This window comes from Theropithecus gelada, chromosome 4, assembly GCF_003255815.1.
Source record: "Theropithecus gelada isolate Dixy chromosome 4, Tgel_1.0, whole genome shotgun sequence".
Classification (NCBI taxonomy): Eukaryota; Metazoa; Chordata; class Mammalia; order Primates; family Cercopithecidae; genus Theropithecus; species Theropithecus gelada.
In genome coordinates, this window is record NC_037671.1 from 37010808 (window position 1) to 37030824 (window position 20017).

Genomic DNA, 20017 nt, shown 5'->3' on the forward strand with positions numbered 1-20017 from the left:
CTTCCGCCCCTTCTGCCTCCGTGGCCCCTAACTCTCCTCTAGCCCTGCTCAGCCCTCAAATTCTTCCTATGCCCCCGGTGCTCCCCCACTTGTCCTACCTGTCCCGGGAAGGGGGTGGCCCTCAGTACCCGCCTGGCTCGCCCTGCCGCCGAGCTCGAGAGTCCCTTCCCTTCCCCTAGGGGCCCCGAGGCCGCTGCCAGCGCTGGCACGGCGGGGCCGGCTCACCAGTTGGTCATGTCCAGGAAGAAGGCGCAACCGGCAGGATTGAGCTGGAAGCCGAGCAGCCTCTGGAACTCGGAGATGAGCACGTCCTTGTCGGTGGTGCCCAGGCAGCTGAACTTCTGCATCAGCTCCGGGTCCAGGTCCACGTCCATGCCCTCCATGGCGGGGCCCGGACACCCGCTTCCCCGCCTCCTCACAACCGAGCCGCCGCCGCGCCGCCGGGCCCGGGGACCGGGAGGGGGCCCGCTGCTAGCTAGCGTCGTGACCCCGCTCCTTTGAGGTAGGCCCCGGGCCTCTCACAGTCTCATAGGGGTAAACTCACTCTGCCACTCACTCCCTCCCCCCCCCCCCCCCCCCCCCCCCAGCTCCGCCGCCTCCGCCGCCTCTCGCCTCTCGCCACTCCGCCGCCTCCGCCTCCTCCCGCGCCGCGCCCACTGCGCAAGCGTCGCCAGCCTAGGCCCCGCCCCTTCCTCTCCCGGAGGCCCGTCCCTTAGTGTCGTCACAAACTCGTGACGTCCCCGCGTGACCTCACCGGGGCGGGGCGAGGGGGCGAAAAGTAGGAAGGAGGAAAGAGATGGTCCAGCCGTGTGGGGGAGTTTCTGTCCAGACCATTACTCCGCCCCGTCCCCACCTTCAAGGAGAGCTGTTAAAGCCTGGGGCTGCGGGAGAAGTTCAGGGATTTTCGTTTATGACAACTCTACCATTTTGCAGGTGAGAAAACTGAAGTCACGGGAGAGGGAGACAGTGGCAAGGTCAAGTAGCAAAGTGCACTCAGGACTCAGCCCTCCCAGCCAGGAGTCTGCCACTCACGCTTGAAGGACGTGTTTGAAGAGCCGCTTTCCCAGAGGGATGCTGCCTTAAAGCCTTGGTTCCCGGGCACTCTTTGCTATTACTACCGTTTATCGGTTCTGTTTGTGTTATGCAACGGTAGTATCGTGTCTCCGGAAAATAAAAAAGGTCTTGATGCAAACATCCATCACAGGTCTAAAAGAACACCACACATAACCTTCCACCCACTCTGTCAGGAACAACCCTATCAAAATAAAGTCATGAGAATTTAGCATGCCTTGTTCTGTATTTAAAATAGAAGACAAAGTATTTCTGTATATACTGTACACCTTCCCGGTCAAGGTCTGTCAAAGAATGAGAAAGGAAGTAAAGAGACTGTCTTGTCTGCCCTCTTCTGTTAGGAAATGTTTTTGAAACACCGCGAATTGCCCAGCACTGCTAGATCTAAGGTGGGGAGGGGTGGGGGGGGATGAGTGAGAAATGGTCTTCTGTAGGGAAGTAAGCTTACGTGCGTTGTCCAGAAATACAGAGCAGCAAAACTAGAACCCAGATTTCTGGTTCCTTATGAAGTGTGTTTCCCACAATTTCAAAAACAGCTGGAATAAGTAGTAATGTGTCGGGGGCCAGGATGTTTTGGAAAGGGAACCCATTCCTCTGTCCCACTACCAAAAGAGAGTAAACTACAGTGGCTTTTTAAGGTTCTGGAGCCATGCATATTTGGGACTCAGAGATGAACATGTTTTGTCCTAATCTTTTGGATGGTGCAATAGAGACAGAACGATTATAAAAATCTCAATAACTAAAAGGAACTGACACTGTCGAGTCCAACCTCCCCATTCTACAGATGAAGACATTGAAATGGATAGAGAGGAAATGATTCACCCAAGATTACACAGCTGGAAAGGGGGTTCCAAACGCCCAGTTTAGCACTCCATTCACTATACCCTGCTACATTCCCTTTCTACATTAAGTTCAATTGGGACCTTACACAAAAATTACAAAGTTGACCCAAGAACTAATTTGATGTTAGGACCATAGACTTCTAGAAAGTGTTTTAACTTGCAGTATCCATGGATGAAAATTGTGTTGACCAAGGATCCAAAAGACGATATTATTGGAACCTGGTGACTCCATTAGAATGCTGATTTAGGGAAAAATTCAAAACTCTCGGTCAGTCGCATACAGTACTAAGGTCTTAACCCACACCTAAACGCTCTACATAATTCAAAAAAAATTTTTTTTTTTCAGACAAGATCTTGTTCTGTTGCCCAGGCTGGAGTGCAATGGCAGGATCATGGCTCACTGCAGCCTTGAACTCCTGGGATCAAGTAATCCTCCCACCTCAGCTCCCCCAGGAAATTGGAACTACAAGTGGGCGCCACTATGACCGGCTAATGTTGTTTTTTCAACCTTCTGTAGAGACAGGGTCTCACTGTGTTGCCCTGGCTGATCTCAAACTTCTGGGCTTGAGGGATCCTCCTCCCTTGGCCTCCCTAAGTGTTGGGATTGCAGGCGTGAGCCACTGTGCCCTAGTATTTTTATGTAATAAATAAAAAGCTATTAAGATCAATGAGGAGGTGGGAGGATAGCTTATGTCCAGGAATTCGAGACCAGCCTGAGCAACATGGTGAGACCACCACACCACAAAAAATTTAAAAATTAATCCTGCGTGGTAGTGCTCACCCATGGTCCCAGCTACATGGGAGACTGAGGAGGGAGGATCATTTGAGCCCAGGAAGTTGAGGCTGCAGTGAGCCATGTTCCTGCCACTGCACTCCAGCCTGGGTGACAGGAGATGCTGTCTCAAAAAAATTTTTAAAGTTACATATAAAAATAAAAAGATCAATAAGGAGTCCAAGGTGGGAGGAGCACTTGAGGCCAAGAGTTTGAGACCAGCCTGGGCAGGCAGTGTAGCAAGACCCCATCTCTACCAAAAATTTTTAAAAATAGCTGGGTTAACTGGTACGCACCTGTAGTCCCACCTGCTCCAGGTAGTTGAGGCAGGAAGATAGCCTGCGCCTAGGAGTTTGAGGCTGCAGTGAGCTGTGATTGTGCCACTGCACTGGAGCCTAGGCACCTGAGCAAGACTCAGTCTCCCTTTTTTTTTTTTTTTTTTTTTTGAGGCGGAGTCTTGCTCTGTTGCCCAGGGTGGAGTGCAGTGGTGAGATCTCGGCTTGTTGCAACCTCTGCCTCCCAGGTTCAAGCAATTCTCCTGCCTCAGCCTTGCGAGTAGCAGAGACCACAGGTGTGCACCACCATGCCCGGTTAATTTTTGTATTTTTTGGTAGTGACGGATTTTCACCGATGTTGGCCAGGCTGGTCTGAAACTCCTGACTTCAGGTGATCTGCCGTCGGCCTCCCAAAGTGCTGGGATTACAGGCATGAGTCACCCTGCCCGGCCAAGACTGTCTCTTAAAAATATATAAAAGGCTGGAAAATGAATGAAAATATTTTAAACTCCATGAATAAGAAATGCAAATTAAAACAAAGATACAATATCATTCTTACATATTTTTACATTTTTACATAAACAAGGTTTTTTAGTATAAATATATCCTATACATTAACTTGTATCCTCTATTTTTATTTGCTAATTCTGGCAACCCAAACTTTGGGGAATGTTTACTTTTATGTTAAGTTTCTATACTGCTTGAATGTTTACAGTGAGTGTATATTAACTTGGTAGTTATTTTTTATTTTTTTATTTTTATTTTTTGTCCCCATGAAAGCAGACTGTTTTATTTTAAAAAAAGGATAAAATTTTCAATGATTTTCTTTAAATGTTATTGGTGAGGTCAAATTATATCGCTATTGGTCAAGCATGGTGGCTCATGCCTGTAATCCCAGCACTTTGGGAGGTTGAGGTGGATGAATCACATGAGGTCAAGAGTTCGAGACCAGCCTGGCCAACATGGTGAAACCCCATCTCTACTAAAAAATGCAAAAAAAATTGGCCAGGCCTGGTGGCTCATGCCTGTAATTCCAGTACTTTGGGAGACCAAGGCGAGCAGATCACTTGAGGTCAGGAGTTCGAGACCAGCCTGACCAACATGGAGAAACTCCGTTTCAACTAAAAATACAAAATTAGCCCGGCATGGTGGTGCATGCCTGTAATCCCAGCTACTCTGGAGGCTGAGGCTGGAGAATCACTTGAACCTGGAAGGCAGAGGTTGCAGTGAGCTGAGATCATGCCATTGCACTCCAGCCTGGGCAACAAGAGCAAAACTTGCTCTCAAAAAAAAAGAAAAAAATTAGTCAGGCATGGTGGCGGGCGCCTGAAATCCCAGCTACTCAGGAGGCTGAGGCAGGAGAATCATCGCTTGAACCCGAAAGGCAGAGGTCGCAGTGAGCCAAGATCTTGCCATTGCACTCCAGCCTGGGCGACAGAGCAAGAGTGTCTCAAAAAATAATAAGTATTATTATTTTTATTTATTTATTTTGAGACAGTCTCACTCTGTCGCCCAGGCTGGAGTGCAGTGGCCTGATCTCGGCTCACTGCAACCTCCGCCTCCCAGGTTCAAGCGATTCTCCTGCCTAAAGCTCCCGAGTAGCTGGGACTACAGGCGCCTGCTACCACGCCCAGCTAATTTTTTTGTATTTTTGATAGAGACAGAGTTTCACCATCTCTGGTCTCTAACTCCTGACCTCAGGTGATCCACCCGCTTCGTCCTCCCAAAGTGCTAGGATTACAGACATGAGCTACCAGGCCCACCTTTAATTATTATTTACTGTTACTTTATTTTTTATTTTTTTCTGAGACAGAGTCTCGTTCTGTTGCCAAGGCTGGAGTGCAGTGTCACAAGATCTGTGCTCACTGCAACTTGCAACCTCCGCCTCCCAGGTTCAAGCAATTCTCCTGCCTCACTCAGTCTCCTGAGTAGCTGGGATTACAGGCATTAGCCACCATGCCTAGCTAATCTTTTTATATTTTTTGTAGAGACGGGTTTCGCCATGTTGGCCAGGCTGGTCTCAAATTCCTGATCTCAAGTGATCCGCCCGCCTCGGCCTCCCAAAGTGCTGGGATTACAGGCATGAGCCTCTGTGCCCAGCTTTCCTCCCCTTGCTTGCTTGCTTGCTTGCTTACTTCCTTTCTTCCTTCCCTCCCTCCCTGCTTCCTTCCTTCATTCCTTCCTTCCCTCCCTCCCTCCCTCTTTCTCTGCCTCCCTCCTTCCTTCCTTCCCTCTCTCTGTCTTCTCTCTCTCTCTCTTTTTCTCTCTCTCTTTCTTTTCTTTTTTTTTTTTGGGACGGAGTCTCGCTCTGTTGCCCAGGCTGGAGTGCAGTGGCCGGATCTCAGCTCACTGCAAGCTCCGCCTCCCGGGTTTTACGCCATTCTCCTGCCTCAGCCTCCCGAGTAGCTGGGACTACAGGCGCCCGCCACCACACCCAGCTAGTTTTTTTGTATTTTTTTTTTTTAGTAGAGACGGGGTTTCACCGTGTTCGCCAGCATGGTCTCGATCTCCTGACCTCGTGATCTGCCCGTCTCGGCCTCCCAAAGTGCTGATCTGCCCGCGCCCGGCCTCTTTTTTTCTTTCTTTTCTTTCATCTAGCTCTGTTGCCCAGGCTGGAGTGTGCAGTGTGCAACAGTGCAGTCTCGGTTCACTGCATCCTCCACCTCCTGGGCTCAAGTGATCCTACCACCTCAGCCTCCAGAGTAGCTGAGACGACAGGTGCATGCCACCACCCCCAGCTAATTTTTGTATTTTTTGTAGAGACAAGGTTTTGGCATGTTCTCCAGGCTGGTTTCCAACTCCTGGGTTCAGGCTATCCTCCTGCCTAAGCCTCCCAAAGTGCTGGGATTACAGGTGTGAGCTCCTGTACCTGGCCCTGTTTGTTTGTTTGTTTTACATTTTCCAAGTTTTGACAATAAGCATGTGTTGAAGAATTTTTATCATACGATTTGCCTATGCTATGTTAAGTGAAGAAAACAGTATGGGCCGGGCGTGGTGGCTCAAGCCTGTAATCCCAGCACTTTGGGAGGCTGAGACGGGCGGATCACGAGGTCAGGAGATCGAGACCATCCTGGCTAACACGGTGAAACCCCATCTCTACTAAAGATACAAAAAACTAGCCGGGCAAGGTGGCGGGCACCTGTAGTCCCAGCTACTCGGGAGGCTGAGGCAGGAGAGTGGCGGGAACCCGGGAGGCGGAGCTTGCAGTGAGCTGAGATCCGGCCACAGCACTCCAGCCTGGGCAACAGAGCGAGACTCCATCTCAAAAAAAAAAAAAAAAAAACAGTATGTAATTTAGTACACTATATGAACTTATCCACATAGCAAGAGATTGGAAATATTAATAGAGAATTATTAATAATAATTTTAATTTTCTTTTTTATACTTTCCTGTATTTAAATAAATAAATATGGCCGTGTGCAGTGGCTCATGCCTGTAATCCCAGCACTTTGGAAGACCCAGGCAGGCAGATCACCTGAGGTCAGGAGTTTGAGACCAGCCTGGCCAAGATGGTGAAACCTAGTATCTACTAAAAATACAAAAATTAATCAAGCATGGTGGTGTGTGCCTGTAATCCCAGCTACTCAGGAGGCTGAGGCAGAAAAATCGCTTGAACCTAGGAGGCGGAGATTGTAGTGAGCTGAGAACCTACTCTTACATTCCAGCCTGGGCAACAGAGGGAGACTCCATCTCCAAATAAATAAATAGGACCAGGGAAGGTGGCTCACACCTGTAATCCCAGCACTTTGGGAGGCCAAGGCAGGAGGATCACTTGAGCTCAGGAGCTCAAGACCACCCTTGTCAACATATCGAGACAAAAATAAAACATAAGAACAACTAACTGGGGGTGGTGTGCATGCCTGTAATCCCAGCTACTCGGGAGGTTGAGGTGGGAGGATCTCTTGAACAGAGGAGGTCAAGGCTGCAGTGAGCAGAGATTGTGCCACTGCACTCCAGCCTGGGGCAATGGAGCAAGACCCTATCTCAAAATAAAATAAAATAAAAATGTTTCAACTGGCTGGTCCACTAAGAATCATGAGACAGAGGCCAGGGGTGGTGGCTCATGCCTGTAATCCCAGCACTGTAGGAGGCTGAGGCAGGCGGATCACCTGAGGTCAGGAGTTTGAGACCAGCCTGGCCCACATGGCAAAACCCCATCTCTACTAAAAATACAAAAATTAACTGGGTGTGGTGCCACGCACCTATAATTACAGCTACTCGGGAGGCTGAGGTAGGAGAATTGCTTGAACTCGGGAGGCAGAGGTGCAGTGAGCCAAAATTGTGCCACTGCACTCCGGCCTGGGAGACAGAGTGAGACTCCATCTCAAAAAAAAAAAAAAAGAAAGAATAATGAGACAGAATTATCTCTATTATCTCCGTTAACGTGGACGATCTTTAAAGCTTTTATTTGGGAAGTAAGAATTGCATGTCAATTTTTTTAAACACTTGGGGTCTTGCTTTTCCACCAAGACTGAAATGCAGTGGCGAAATAACTCACTCCAGCTGGAACTCCTGGGCTTGAGCAGTCCTGCTGCCTCAGCCTCCCAGAGTGCTGGGATTATAGGCATCAACCACCGTACTCAGCCTCGCAACGTATTCTTAAATGATAAAAGATACCTAGCTGAGTGCAGTGACCTACGCCTGTAATCCCAGCACTTTGGGAGGCCAAGGCAGGCAGATCACCTGAGGTCAGGAGATCAAGACCATCCTGGCCAACGTGGTGAAACCCTGTCTCTACTAAAAATCCAAAAATTAGCTGGGCGTGGTGGCACATGCCTGTAATCCCAGCTACTCAGGAAGCTGAGGCAAGAGAATCACTTGAACCAAGGAGTCTGAGGTTGCAGTGAGCCGAGATCATGCTACTGCATTCCAGCCTGGTGACAGAGCGAGACTCATCTCAAAAAAAAAAAAAAAAAGGTTGGAATTTAATGTATGGCTACAACTAGCACAAGCCAAACTTTCCATTCTGTGTTTGTTTCCCAGGAATGGAGGTTTCAATGAGGTAGGCATAAGCATTTGTAAATGTAAAATATTAAAGTCTTACATGACATTGGGAGAGACAAGGACATACATTTCTATAAATAACTACATAAAGGCAGGCAACCGTGCAAAGCTGCATATGTTCAAGTGCCAAATGGGAAGTAGACAACGAGGCTGTAGGACTTGGGAGGAGGGAAGAGTACAGGGTAGGTTGGGGTGCCCAGAGATGCCTTCCAGGAGACTCGACTCAGGAGGCCTGGATGATCCTCCACAGAGTTTGAGGAACAGGCTAGTAAGGGAAAGCATTACGACAAAGTCATTTAGAAGCTTTGAACCTCTCCAAGACCCTGGCTCTTATTTACTTATTTACTTATTTTGAAACAGAGTCTCACTCTGTCACCTAGGCTGGAGTACAGTGGTGCCATCTTGGCTCACTGCAACCTCTGCCTCCCGGATTCAAGCGACTCTCTTGCCTCAGCCTCCCAAGTAGCTGGGATTCCAGGCGCCTGCCACCACACCTGGCTAATTTTTGTATTTTTAGTAGAGACAGGGTTTCACTATGTTGTCCAGGCTGGTTTCAAACTCCTGACCTCAAGTGATCTGCCCACCTCAGCCTCCCAAAGTGCTGGGATTGCAGGCGTGAGCCACTGCGCCTGGCCAAGTCCCTGGCTCTTTTTGCTGCTTCCCGTTTTCCATACTGAATGCAAAAATATATCTAGAAGTCACTCCAGGAAAAGCTAATGCAGTCTAAGTTGTCCCTGGGGGGGCATATTTTCTCTGGGAAGTGAATAGGTGAAGTTGAAGAGCAACCCTCCACTTGCGATATCCTCCCAAAGCATGATGGGAAAGGACCAGACCCCCACATTTGGGGTTTTTCCAGTTCTTCTACCCTACTGCCCTACTCAAGAGATACTCAAATGGCAGGCACCAGCCTATTGTACTATTTTTTCTTCTGGGTAAAGCATGAGACCCTGGGTCTCTTTTTTCCTACTGTGGTGAATGGAGAATGCAGACGAAAACCTGACTGTCTTTATCTCACGTCCCTTGGCCTAGATACATCCAGAAGTAGTCCATTCTTCTTTTCTTTTTTTTTCCCCTTCTCTTCTTGGCCCCTTTAGTTTGCCAAGTCAAATATCCTCCAAGTAAACATGAACTCCTTATCTCTCCCTCATGTTAAAAAAACAAAAACAAAAACCCAGAGCCTCTCCCCTTTTATTATAATCATTCTCTTCACTCTTTTTTACCAGCTGGGTTCCAATGTGTACAACATCTTGCTGTCTGCATCTCAGGTAAAGTTAAGAAACGAAAGGAGAAAAAAGGGAACAAATATTTAATGAACTCTCCAATGTGTCAGAGTCCATCACATTAAGTACTTTGGTTCATTTAATCTTCACAGCAAAATGAGATTATTATTATTTTTCCAATTTGCAGATCAGGAAATAGAAATTAAAAGTTTAAATACCCTGTTCAAAGAGACACAGATGTTGAGAAAGCCAAGATTTAACCCAAGGGTCAGAAAGAAACCTGTGCCTTTCTCTTTACTCCAGATTTCTTTCAGTCCTTTTTTTTTTTTTTTTAAATTTTTATTATTTTTATAATAGAGACAGGGTCTTGCTATGTTGGCCAGGTTGGCCTTGAACTCCTGGCCTCAAGCAATCCTCCTGCTTCAGCCTCCCAAAGTGTTGGGATTATAGACATGAGCCACTGCACCCAGCCTCTTTCAATCCTAAGGATTTTACATTTTCACTATGTTCAGCCTACTTGTGTTTGTAAGGAGCCATCATTACTTTCTTTTATGGGATTACTTTGATGATTTTTCAAGATCCTTTTAGAGGAGACTAAGCTAATAAATACTAATGCCAATACCTTGGCCGGGCACAGTGGCTCACACCTGTAATCCCAGTACTTTGGGAGGCCAAGGCCAGCCTGGCCACCATGGCGAAACCCCACCTCTACTAAAAACACAAAGATTAGCTGGGAATGGTGGCACGCACCTGTAATCCCAGCTACTCAGGAGGCTGAGGCAGGAGAATTGCTTGAACCTGGGAGGCAGAGGTTGCAATGAACCAGGATCATGCTACTGCTGTCCAGCCTGGGCAACAGAGTGAGAGTCTGTCTCAAAAAACAAAACAAAACAAAACAAACTTTAAAAAAAAATACCAATACCTTAAATTTATGTAACACTTGACAGTTTACTTTTTGCCTTCTTTTTCCTTTTTTCTTTTTTTTTTTTTGAGATGGAGTTTCGCCCTTGTTGCCGAGGCTGGAGAGCAATGGCACAATCTCAGCCTACCGCAACCTCCATCTCCTGGGTTCAAGCAATTCTCCTGCCTCAGCCTCCTGAGTAGCTGGGATTCGCGTGCCACCACTCCCAGCTAATTTTCATATTTTTAGTAGAAGTGGGGTTTCTCCATGTTGGTCAGGCTGGTCTCGAACTCCTGACCTAAAGTGATCTGTCCGCCTCGGCCTCCCAAAGCACTGGGATTATAGGCGTGAGCTGCCATGCCCGGCCTTCCTTATTTTTTCATTGTTTCCATGTTTTATTTTCTTTGGCCATGTCACTAGTAATACCTTATAGTTTTTCAATATATCCATATATTCTCTTATCTCATTCTCAGGAGAAACAAATTACATTGGCTTGTTTTTTAGTAGCTTTATTTTTTTTTTGAAAGACTCATACATGCTTGTTGCAACTAAAATTAAGCAATATAGAAATTGTTAAAAAAAAAAAAAAAAAAGTAAAAATCACCCTAAATCCTGCTACTCAGAGATAACCACTGTTAATATTTGAGTAAATATGTTTTTCATCTGTTTCTCCATTTGTATAATTTGACTAAATGGGATCATACTCTGCCTTTCTAGGCTGCTTTTTTTCACTGAGAGTATGCTGACAACAGCTTTCCACATCAGTAAATATATATTTATGTCATTATTTATATTTATTTTTATTTTGTTTGTTTATTTTCTGGTTTTTGTTTTTGAGGCAGGATCTTGGTCTTTCACCCAGGCTGGAGTGCAGTGGCACAATCACGGCTCACTGCAGCCTTGACCTCCTGGGCTCAAGCGATCCTCCCACCTCAGTCTCTAGAGCAGTTGGGAGTACAGGTACACTCCACCAAGCTCAGCTACTTTTTAAATTTTTTTGTAGAGATGAGATCTCACTATGTTGCTCAAACTGGTCTTTAACTCCTATGCTCAAACTGGTCTTTAACTCCTATGCTCAAACAATCCTCCTGCCTCAGCCTCCCAAAGTGCTAGGATTACAGGCATGGGCCACTGCACCCAGCTCCATTATTATTTTTAATGATTATATAGTATTCCAATTTAAGCATATGTTTCACTTGACCAGTGACCTATTGATGACGTTTGAGACTACTTCCAATTTTTGATTGTCATAAGAAATTATCAGCCCTAATTTAAAGATTAGGGAATCGAAGCTCTGAAAAAGCTAAATGACCCCCTTTTCAAAATCCAGGTCTAGAGCTAAGCGACTTGCGCCAAGCCCTAGATTTATGACTCTTTTTTTTTTTTTTAAAGACAGGGTCTCACTATGTTGCCCAGGCAGATCTTGAACTCCCAAGGTCAAGGTGTCCTGGCCCAGACTTCTTACTCAAAACAGTTCTCTTTCCAAATGAACTATAAGAATAGAAAGTTGGAATTCTTGACATATAATAGGAGTTGACATTCTTGGCGTATAATATAGAATTAACAACAAAAAATGAGATGTTTTTAACCGTCCCATTTCTTTTTATTTCCTTTTTTAATCAGTCTACATCATGCTTTGATGCCCCATTTCTTTAAAAGTTAAGCATATGCTTACGATAAAACCCAGACATTCTGCTCCTATCTATTTACTCAAAATAAATGAAAGCATATGTCCATACAAATACTTGAACATCCATAGCAGGGTTTTTTTTTTTTTCTGAGATGGAGTCTTGCTCTGTTGTCCAGGCTGGAGTGCAGTGGCGCGATCTCAGCTCAGTGCAACCTCCGCCCCCTGGGTTCAAGCAGTTCTCTGCCTCAGCCTCCCAAGTATCTGGGACTACAGGCGTGTGGTACCGCACCTGGCTAATTTTTGTATTTTTAGTAGAGATGGGGTTTCACTATTTTGGCCAGGCTGATCTTGAACTCCTGACCTCAGGTGATCCGCCTGCCTTGGCCTCCCAAAGTGCTGGGATTACAGGCGTGAGCCATTGAGCCCGGCCCATTCATACCAGTTTTATTTGCAGTATTCAAGTAATGGAAACAACCTAAATGCTCATCAACAAGCAAATGGATAAACAAATTGTAATATGCCCATACAATGGAATACTACTCAGCAATCGAAAGGAGTAAACTATTGATAGGTACAGCAACATGGATGAATTTCAGAAACATATTGAGCAAAAAAAGCCAGACACAAAGGAATATACACTGTGTAATTCCACTTATTTGAAGTTCAAGAATAGGTAAAACTGAGCTATAGTGATGGAAAGTGACCCCAGTGGTGCCTGGAGTTGTAGGCGAGCTTAGAGGGGGCCCAGAGAATTGACTGAGAAGGGGCATGAGTGGATCTTTTGGGTTGGGTTAATGGAATTGTTCTATATCTGAATTGTGGTAACAGTTACATGGATATATGCGTTTATCAAATCTCATCAAACTGTACACTTTTTTTTTTTTTGAGACAGAGTCTCGCTCTGTCACCCAGGCTGGAGTGCAGTGTGTAATCTTGGTTCACTGAACCTCCACCTGCCCGGTTGAAGCAATTGTCCAGGCTCAGCCTCCCAAGTAGCTGGGATTACAGGCGCACACCACCACACCTGGCTAATTTTTTTGTATTTTTAGTAGAGATGGGATTTTGCCATGTTGGCCAGGCTGGTCTAGAACTCCTGACTTCAAGTGATCCACCCACCTTTGCCTCCCAAAGTGCTAGGATTACAGGCATGAGCCACTACGCCCCGCCAAACTGTACACTTTAAATGGGTGAATATTATTGCATGTAAATTGTATTTCAACAAAGTGTTGTTTTTTAATTGGCCCTTTGGTTTTGTTACCATGAAGTATACTGCGTCTGGTAGAGACAAACATTTGGCATAAATGAAAAATGTCTGTGAATGAATAATTTTATTTATATATATATATATATATATATATATATATATATATGGGTTTTTTTTTAAGGATAAATGGCACTCATCTGGTCCTTTCCCAGTAATAGGAGTCACTTATCAGAAAAATAACTTGTCTGCATGAGCTTGACCCTGAAAAGATGAGACACAGGTCGGCTCTACATACCGTGGGTAATGCTGCTCTGGCTGGACATGCGACAGCTGGCCGGGGTCCTCGGCAGTGGGCCCAGGCAGGCATCTGGGTAGGGAGAAAGAAGGGCTCAGCCTTCCCCTTAGCATACATTTTTCAAGGGCAGACCTGCCTAGGAGGGTCACATGTCTGATGCCTTTGCCAGGCCTCCAAACATAGAAAAGCTGCAGGGTTCTATGAAAAATGAAGCCTTTGTGTCAAAAATAGACCTTCAAGGAGAAAATTAAAAAGCTGTTTCCTGAAGCTAGCAAAGGGGAGCTATCCTGGAAAGGAAAATGCCTGGAAAGCCAGTTTGAATTTTGAAGGGCCATGCTAACAAGTGATGACAACCCAGGGGCCTCCTTTCAGAGGCCCCGTAGAATTTCACTGAACTCATTTGCCTCCAATCTCCTCGAATCTCACACTGCAGAACTTCTGGGATACTTTAAAGTGAGTTTCTACAGAAAAGGAAAAATCAACTGACTGTCAGGTGCTTAACTGGTTGGGAACATCAAAGATGCCTGCTTGAAAAAGAAAGCAAATCAAAACAAAACAGAAAGCCCTAAACAGGAATCACTAGAAAGCAACTCTTTGTAACTGATAATAGCAGCCTGCTGTAAAGGCATCCCCAAAAGTAAAATGTTCATTTCCTCCAAAAAGAGTGTGTGTGTGTGTCTGTGTGTGTGTCTCTGTGTGTCAGAGAGACAGAGACAGAATGAGGTGGAAGAGGTCAGGAGTAGAGAGAATAAGTGAATATTTCCTTTCTCTCACCAGACCTCATGTGGCCAAAAGCTAAACAAGTCCATAATCAGCACACTGTTCATCTATCCTTGTGTGTATCGTTAAGCTAGTATCTCAAGAGTCTAATTCCCTAAATCTCAGTCACTTGGGAGCCGGTGGGTCTTGTTAAAAATGCCCATTCTTGGCCGGGCGTGGTGGCTGACATCGTAATTCCAGCACTTTAGGAGGCTGAGGCAGGCAGATCACGAGGTCAGGAGATCGAGACCATCCTAGCTAACACAGTGAAACCCCACCTCTACTAAAAATACCAAAAAAAAAAAAAAATTAGCCAGGTGTGGTGGCGGGCGCCTGTAGTCCCAGCTATTTGGGAGGCTGAGGAAGAAGAATGGTGTGAACCCAGGAGGCGGAGCTTGCAGTGAGCTAAGATCACGCCACTGCACTCCAGCTTGGGCAACAGAGCGAGACTCCATCTGAAAAAAAAAAAAAAAAAAGCCCATTCTTGGCTAGGCATGGTGGCTCACGCTTGTAATCCTAGTACTTTGGGAGGCCAAGGTGGGCAGATCACCTGAAGTCAAAAGTTTGAGACCAGCCTGGCCAACATGGCGAACTGCCTTCTCTACTAAAAATACAAAAATTAGCTGGGTGTGGTGGTGCAAGTCTGTAATCCCAGCTACTTGAGAGACTGAGATAGGAGAATCGCTTGAACCCAGGAGGTGGATGTTGCAGTGAGACGAGATCGTGCCACTGCACTCCAGCCTGGGAGACAAGAGTGAAACTCTGTCTCAAAAACAACAACAACAAAAAGCCCATTCTTGGCCAGGCGCAACAGCTCATGCCTATAATCTCAGCACTTTGGGAGGCCGAGGTGGGTGGATTATTTGAGGCCAGGAGCTCGAGACCAGCCTGGCTAATATGGTTGAAAACCCGTCTCTACTAAAAACAAACATTAAAAAATGAGCCATGGTTGTGGGCACCTGTAATCCCAGCTACTTGGGAGGCTGAGACACGAGAATCATTTGAACCTGGGAGGTGAAGGTTGCAGTGAGGCGAGATTGGGCCACTACACCCCAGCCTGAGTGACAGAGCAAGACTCTGTCTCAAAAAAAAAAAAAAAAAAAAAAAAAACCCATTTTTGGGCCCCAACCCCCGCAGTATAAGTCCGTGTGTCTGAAATAGAGCCCAGGAATCACCATGTGATTCTAATGCACATTAAAGCTTGAAGGTCATTACCATTTCTTTTCTTCTCTTTTCTTTCTCTTTTTTTTTTTGAAACAAGGTTTTACTCTGTCGCCCAGGCTGGAGTGCAATGACACGATCTCGGCTTACTGCAGCCTCCACTTCCTGGACTCAAGTAGCTGGAACCACAGGTGCGTACCACCGTGTCTGGCTAAGTTTTTGATTTTTGGTAGAGACAAGGTCTCACTTTGTGTCCAGGCTAGTTTTGAACTCCTGTGCTCAAGCGATCCTCCTGCCTCAGCTTCCCAAAGTGCTGGGACTACAGGCATAAACCACTGAGCCCGGCAGAAGATCATTACTTTAAGCAAACACAGTTAATCGTTTATTAATGGTTTGCTCAATAGTTCAACTTGATTACAGGTCAGCAAATTAAACTCTGTATTTTCACTGGTGTGTTTGAATTCCGTTTGTCTCAAGAAAAGCAACTATGAATTGGTGGGGAAAAATACCCCACTGGATGATTGAGAATATAAATCCATACATTTCTGAGATTGGTGGCAATATGTTACAAAATTCTTCTAAATGCTTTCACCCAGATTTTCCACTCCCAGTCATGAATCCTAATGTAATAATGAATGAGTCAAGATACGAGAAAGTTTATTTTGCCATTGTTCATAATTTTGAAAAATTGGAAACCATCTAAATGCTTAACAAAAGGAGATCAGTTAAACTAGTTACAAGAGTGCCATGTAATAAATGCAGATCTGAATTTATTGACACAGCCACATGTTTAAACTACATAATTGTTCAAGGGACAAAGAAGATTACAAAACTATGTCATATGTTTATTTTTGTAAAAAGAAATTTAAAACAGGCCGGGCATGGTGGCTTACACCTGTAATTCCAGCATTTTGGGAGGCCGAGGCAGGCAGATCTCGAGGACAAGAGATAGAGACCATCCTGGCCAACACAGTGAAACCCTGTCTCTACTAAAAATAAGAAAATTAGCTGGGCATGGTGGCCTGTGCCTGTAGTCCCCACTACTTGGGAAGCTGAGGCAGGAGAATCGCTTGAACCCAGGTGGCAGAGGTTGCATTGAGCTGAGATCGTGCCACTGCACTCCAGCCTGGCGACACTGCAAGATTCTGTCAAAAACAAAGCAAAACAAAACAAAAATTAGTGGGGCATGGGGGTGTGCACCTGTAGTCCCAGCTACATGGGAGGCTGAGTCAGAATAATCGCATGGGCAACAGAGAGACTCCATCTCAAAAAAAAAAAAAAATTAAGAACAAAATTTTGAAGAATAATATACAAAATGTTAACAATACGTATCTCTGTGTGGTGGGGTCACATTTTTCTTCTTTGTAATTTGTTTAAATTGTTTTAAAATTATATACATATATTATTATTTTAGAGACAGGGTCTCATTCTGTCCCCCAGGCCATAGTGCAGTGGCATGATCATGGTTCAGTATAATCTCAAACACTTGGGCTCAAGCGATCCTCCCATCTCAGGGGCAGACCACCATGCCTAGCTACATTTTTTGTTTGTTTGTTTTTAAGTAGAGATACGGTCTCACTGTTTCCCAGGCTTACTGTTATAATCAGAAAAAGCATAGGGCTGTAACCATTTTGAATAAAAGGAGCAGATCACTGAATTCCATGTTTAAAAACTGGGTTAAAGTCCCAGATCTACTGCTTTGAACTTCACTTTTCTTTTCTCTGAAATGGAGTATTATCATCTCAGAGGTACTCTCCATCTACCTCTGAGAGTAGTTGTGAGATAAAGTTTGGAAATATTTTGCAAACTATAAAGTGTTTTATAAAGATGCTGTATTACTAAGTTTTGATTTTCACATCAGAGACCCAAATTCATTCAATACCTAAATCTGTGAATATGTCATTAAACATGATGCTAGCCTTTTTTAAAAAAATTGTATGTTACTTTTTATTATGGAATTTATTTATTTATTTTGAGACAGAGTTTAGCACTTGTTTCCTAGGCTGGAGTACAGTGGCGCAATTTGGGCTCATTGCAAACTTTGCCTCTGGGGTTCAAGTGATTCTCCTGCCTCAGCCTCCCAAGTAGCTGGGATTACAGGTGTGCACCACCACACCAAGCTGATTTTTGTATTTTTAGTAGAGATGGAGTTTCACCATGTTGGCCAGGCTGGTCTCGAACTCCTGACCTTAGGTGATCCGCCCGCCTCAGCCACTGAAAGTGCTGGGATTACAGGTGTGAGCCACTGCACCCCGCTGAGAGACCCTGTCTCTACCAAAAAAAAAAAAAAAATTTTTTTAAATTAGCCAGTTGTGGTGGTACATGCCTATAGTCCTAGGTACTCAGGAGGCTGATGCAGGGGGATCACTTGAGCCTGAGAATTCAAAGTTTCAGTGAGCTATGATCATGCTATTGCATCCCATCCTGAGCACAGAGAGAAATTTTATTTAAAAAAAAAAAAAAGTAGCCTGGATACAATGGCTCATGCCTGTAATCCCAGCACTTTGAGAGGCCAAGACAGGTGGATTGCTTGAGGCCAGAAGTTCAAGACCAGCTTGAGCAACATGGTGAAACCTCATCTGTACAAAAAAGAAAAAGGAAAATTTACTAACTCAATAGAACTTTACAGAAAAAAAAATTAGCTGGGTGCGGTAGTGTACAGCTGTAGTTCTAGCCACTCAGGAGGCTGAGGTGGGAGGATTGCTTGAACCTGGGAGGTTGATGCTGCAGCAAGCTGTGATCATACCACTGCTCTAGAGCCCGGGTGACAGAACAAGTCCCTGTCTCAAAGAAACAAACAAAAAAGTGAATAAAACAGTATACGCACTCCCATGTATGCGTCACCCAGCTTCAATATTATCAACTGACAGCCAACCTTGTTTTGTCTACACCTCCCACTCACTCCCAACCTCTCCCATATTAACATAGCGCCAGACTTTTAGTTGAGCTCTATAAAATTTTTTTTTTTTTTTTTTGAGACTGGCTCTCACTCTGTTACTGAGGCTGGAGTGCAGTGGCACGATCTAGGCTCATTGCATTGCAACCTCTGCCTCCTTGGTTCAAGTGATTCTCCTGCTTCAGCCTCCCAAGTAGCTGAGACTACAGGCACGCGCCACCATGCCCAGCTAATTTTTATATTTTTAGAAGAGACAGGATTTCACCATGTTGGCCAGGCTGGTCTCAAACTCCTGACCTCAGGTGATCCGCCCGCCTCGGCCTCCCAAAGTGCTGGGATTACAGGTGTGAGTCACTGTGCCTGGCCAAGCTCTATAACTTTCATGTACACAAAAGTACATTCCAGTTCTCAACTCCTCATCTAAAAAGACAGTTCGGAGACCAGGACACGATGACTGGTTTCCTGCCAGGTGGCATAGGGGAGCTTAACGAGAACTACCATCCCAATTTCCTGGTGGTGAAGAAGCATACAACCATCAGTGAGATCAAAGACACTTTCCGGCAGTTTCTAAACAGGACGACATTGGCATCATCTTCGTCAACCAGTACATTACAGAGATGGTGAGGCACGCCTTGGATGCCTACCAGTGCTCCATCCCAGTCATCCTGGAGATCCCCTCCAAGGAGCACCCATATGATGCTACCAAGGAATCCATCCTGGGCAGGGCCAGGGGCATGTTCTCTGCCGAAGACCTGCTCTAGGGGATTCCTCACAGCCCAAAGCCCCTGCCTCATTTCCAGGCTTCTCCCCAGGCTTGCCATCAGCCTTCTTTAAGTTATGAGCCTCTGACTTCCAATTCCCATCTCTCCCCACTTCATGAAGAGGCTAGGTGAGGTGCTCTTAGGTTGCTTGGGCTCTGCTGTTAAAGTCAAGGCTAGTTAAGGAACAGGAAGCCAGACCATCTTCTCTCTCCACTACCTCTTCCCTGTGCTGTTGGTTACACAGTGTTGTTGTTGATGTAAAATTAAAGTCTAATATTAATAATATTCTTGCTTCTCTCCAAAATAACGAAAACAAAAACAAAAAGTTGATATAGTGCAGTTTCTACAGATTATGTATGCAGCTCAGCATTGGGCCAACAAAAGGACCCTTAAAGTCGAATAGACTTGAGTTCAAATCCTTCCCTGTCACCTACCAGTCATGTGACATCAGATAAATTAATTACCCCTTTTAAGTCTTGTTTCCTAATACCTGCCTTCTATAGTTAACATGAAACTTAGGCTGGGCGTGGTGGCTCATGCCTGTAATCCTAGCACTTAGGGAGGCTGAGGTAGGCGGATCATTTGAGGTCAGGAGTTCACAACCAGCCTGGCCAACATGGTGAAACCCCATCTCTACTAAAAATACAAAAATTAGCCAGGCATGGTGGCATGTGCCTATAATCCCCGCTACTCAGGAGGCTGAGGCAGAAGAATTGCTTGAACCCAGGAGGCAGAGGTAGCAGTGAGCCAAGATCACGCCATTGCACTCCAGCCTGGGAGATAGAATAAGACTCCATCTCGGACAGAAAAAAGAAAAAAAAATGAGACTTAAATAAGAGAATGTATGTAAAGCACTTAGCATGACGTCTAACACATAGTGGTAGGGCGGGGGGGCAACAACATCTCACAAGATATTCCATTTGTTTATAGAAGACCTTTAGGAAGTACAACCATAAATATTGATTTCCCTTTGACATACAAAGAAATTGACAACATTAATGGGTATTGCTAACAGTGGAGAGACAGAGAACTGCTCATTTTCTACTGGGAAAGTGAAAATTGGGACAACCACTGAGCACAGCCACAATTTGGCAGTATCTAGGAAAGTAGAAGAGGTGTTTTCCCCTACATCCCAGCAATTCTATTTCTAGGTATATGCTCTAGAAAACTCTCACACGTGTACCCAAGAAGACATATAAGAATGTATATTGCAGGCCAGGCGCAGT

The 20017-nt window shown here is 45.3% G+C and overlaps 1 protein-coding gene and 1 pseudogene across 3 annotated transcripts in view; one reads left to right on the forward strand and one right to left on the reverse strand.

Annotated features, from left to right (window-relative positions):
- C4H6orf106 (chromosome 4 C6orf106 homolog) overlaps positions 1–645 on the reverse strand; it is a 113829-nt gene extending 113184 nt beyond the window's left edge. The window contains exon 1 of one of the 3 annotated variants that reach the window (XM_025382107.1): positions 226–645. In XM_025382107.1, the coding sequence (XP_025237892.1) occupies positions 226–383 (158 nt within the window). In that variant the 5' untranslated portion in view covers positions 384–645. The remainder of the gene's footprint in view (positions 1–225) is intronic. The other 2 variants (XM_025382105.1, XM_025382108.1) reach the window with 2 other exon arrangements.
- Positions 382–18791, forward strand: LOC112622568 (annotated as a pseudogene).
- The last annotated feature ends 1226 nt before the right edge of the window (positions 18792–20017 follow it).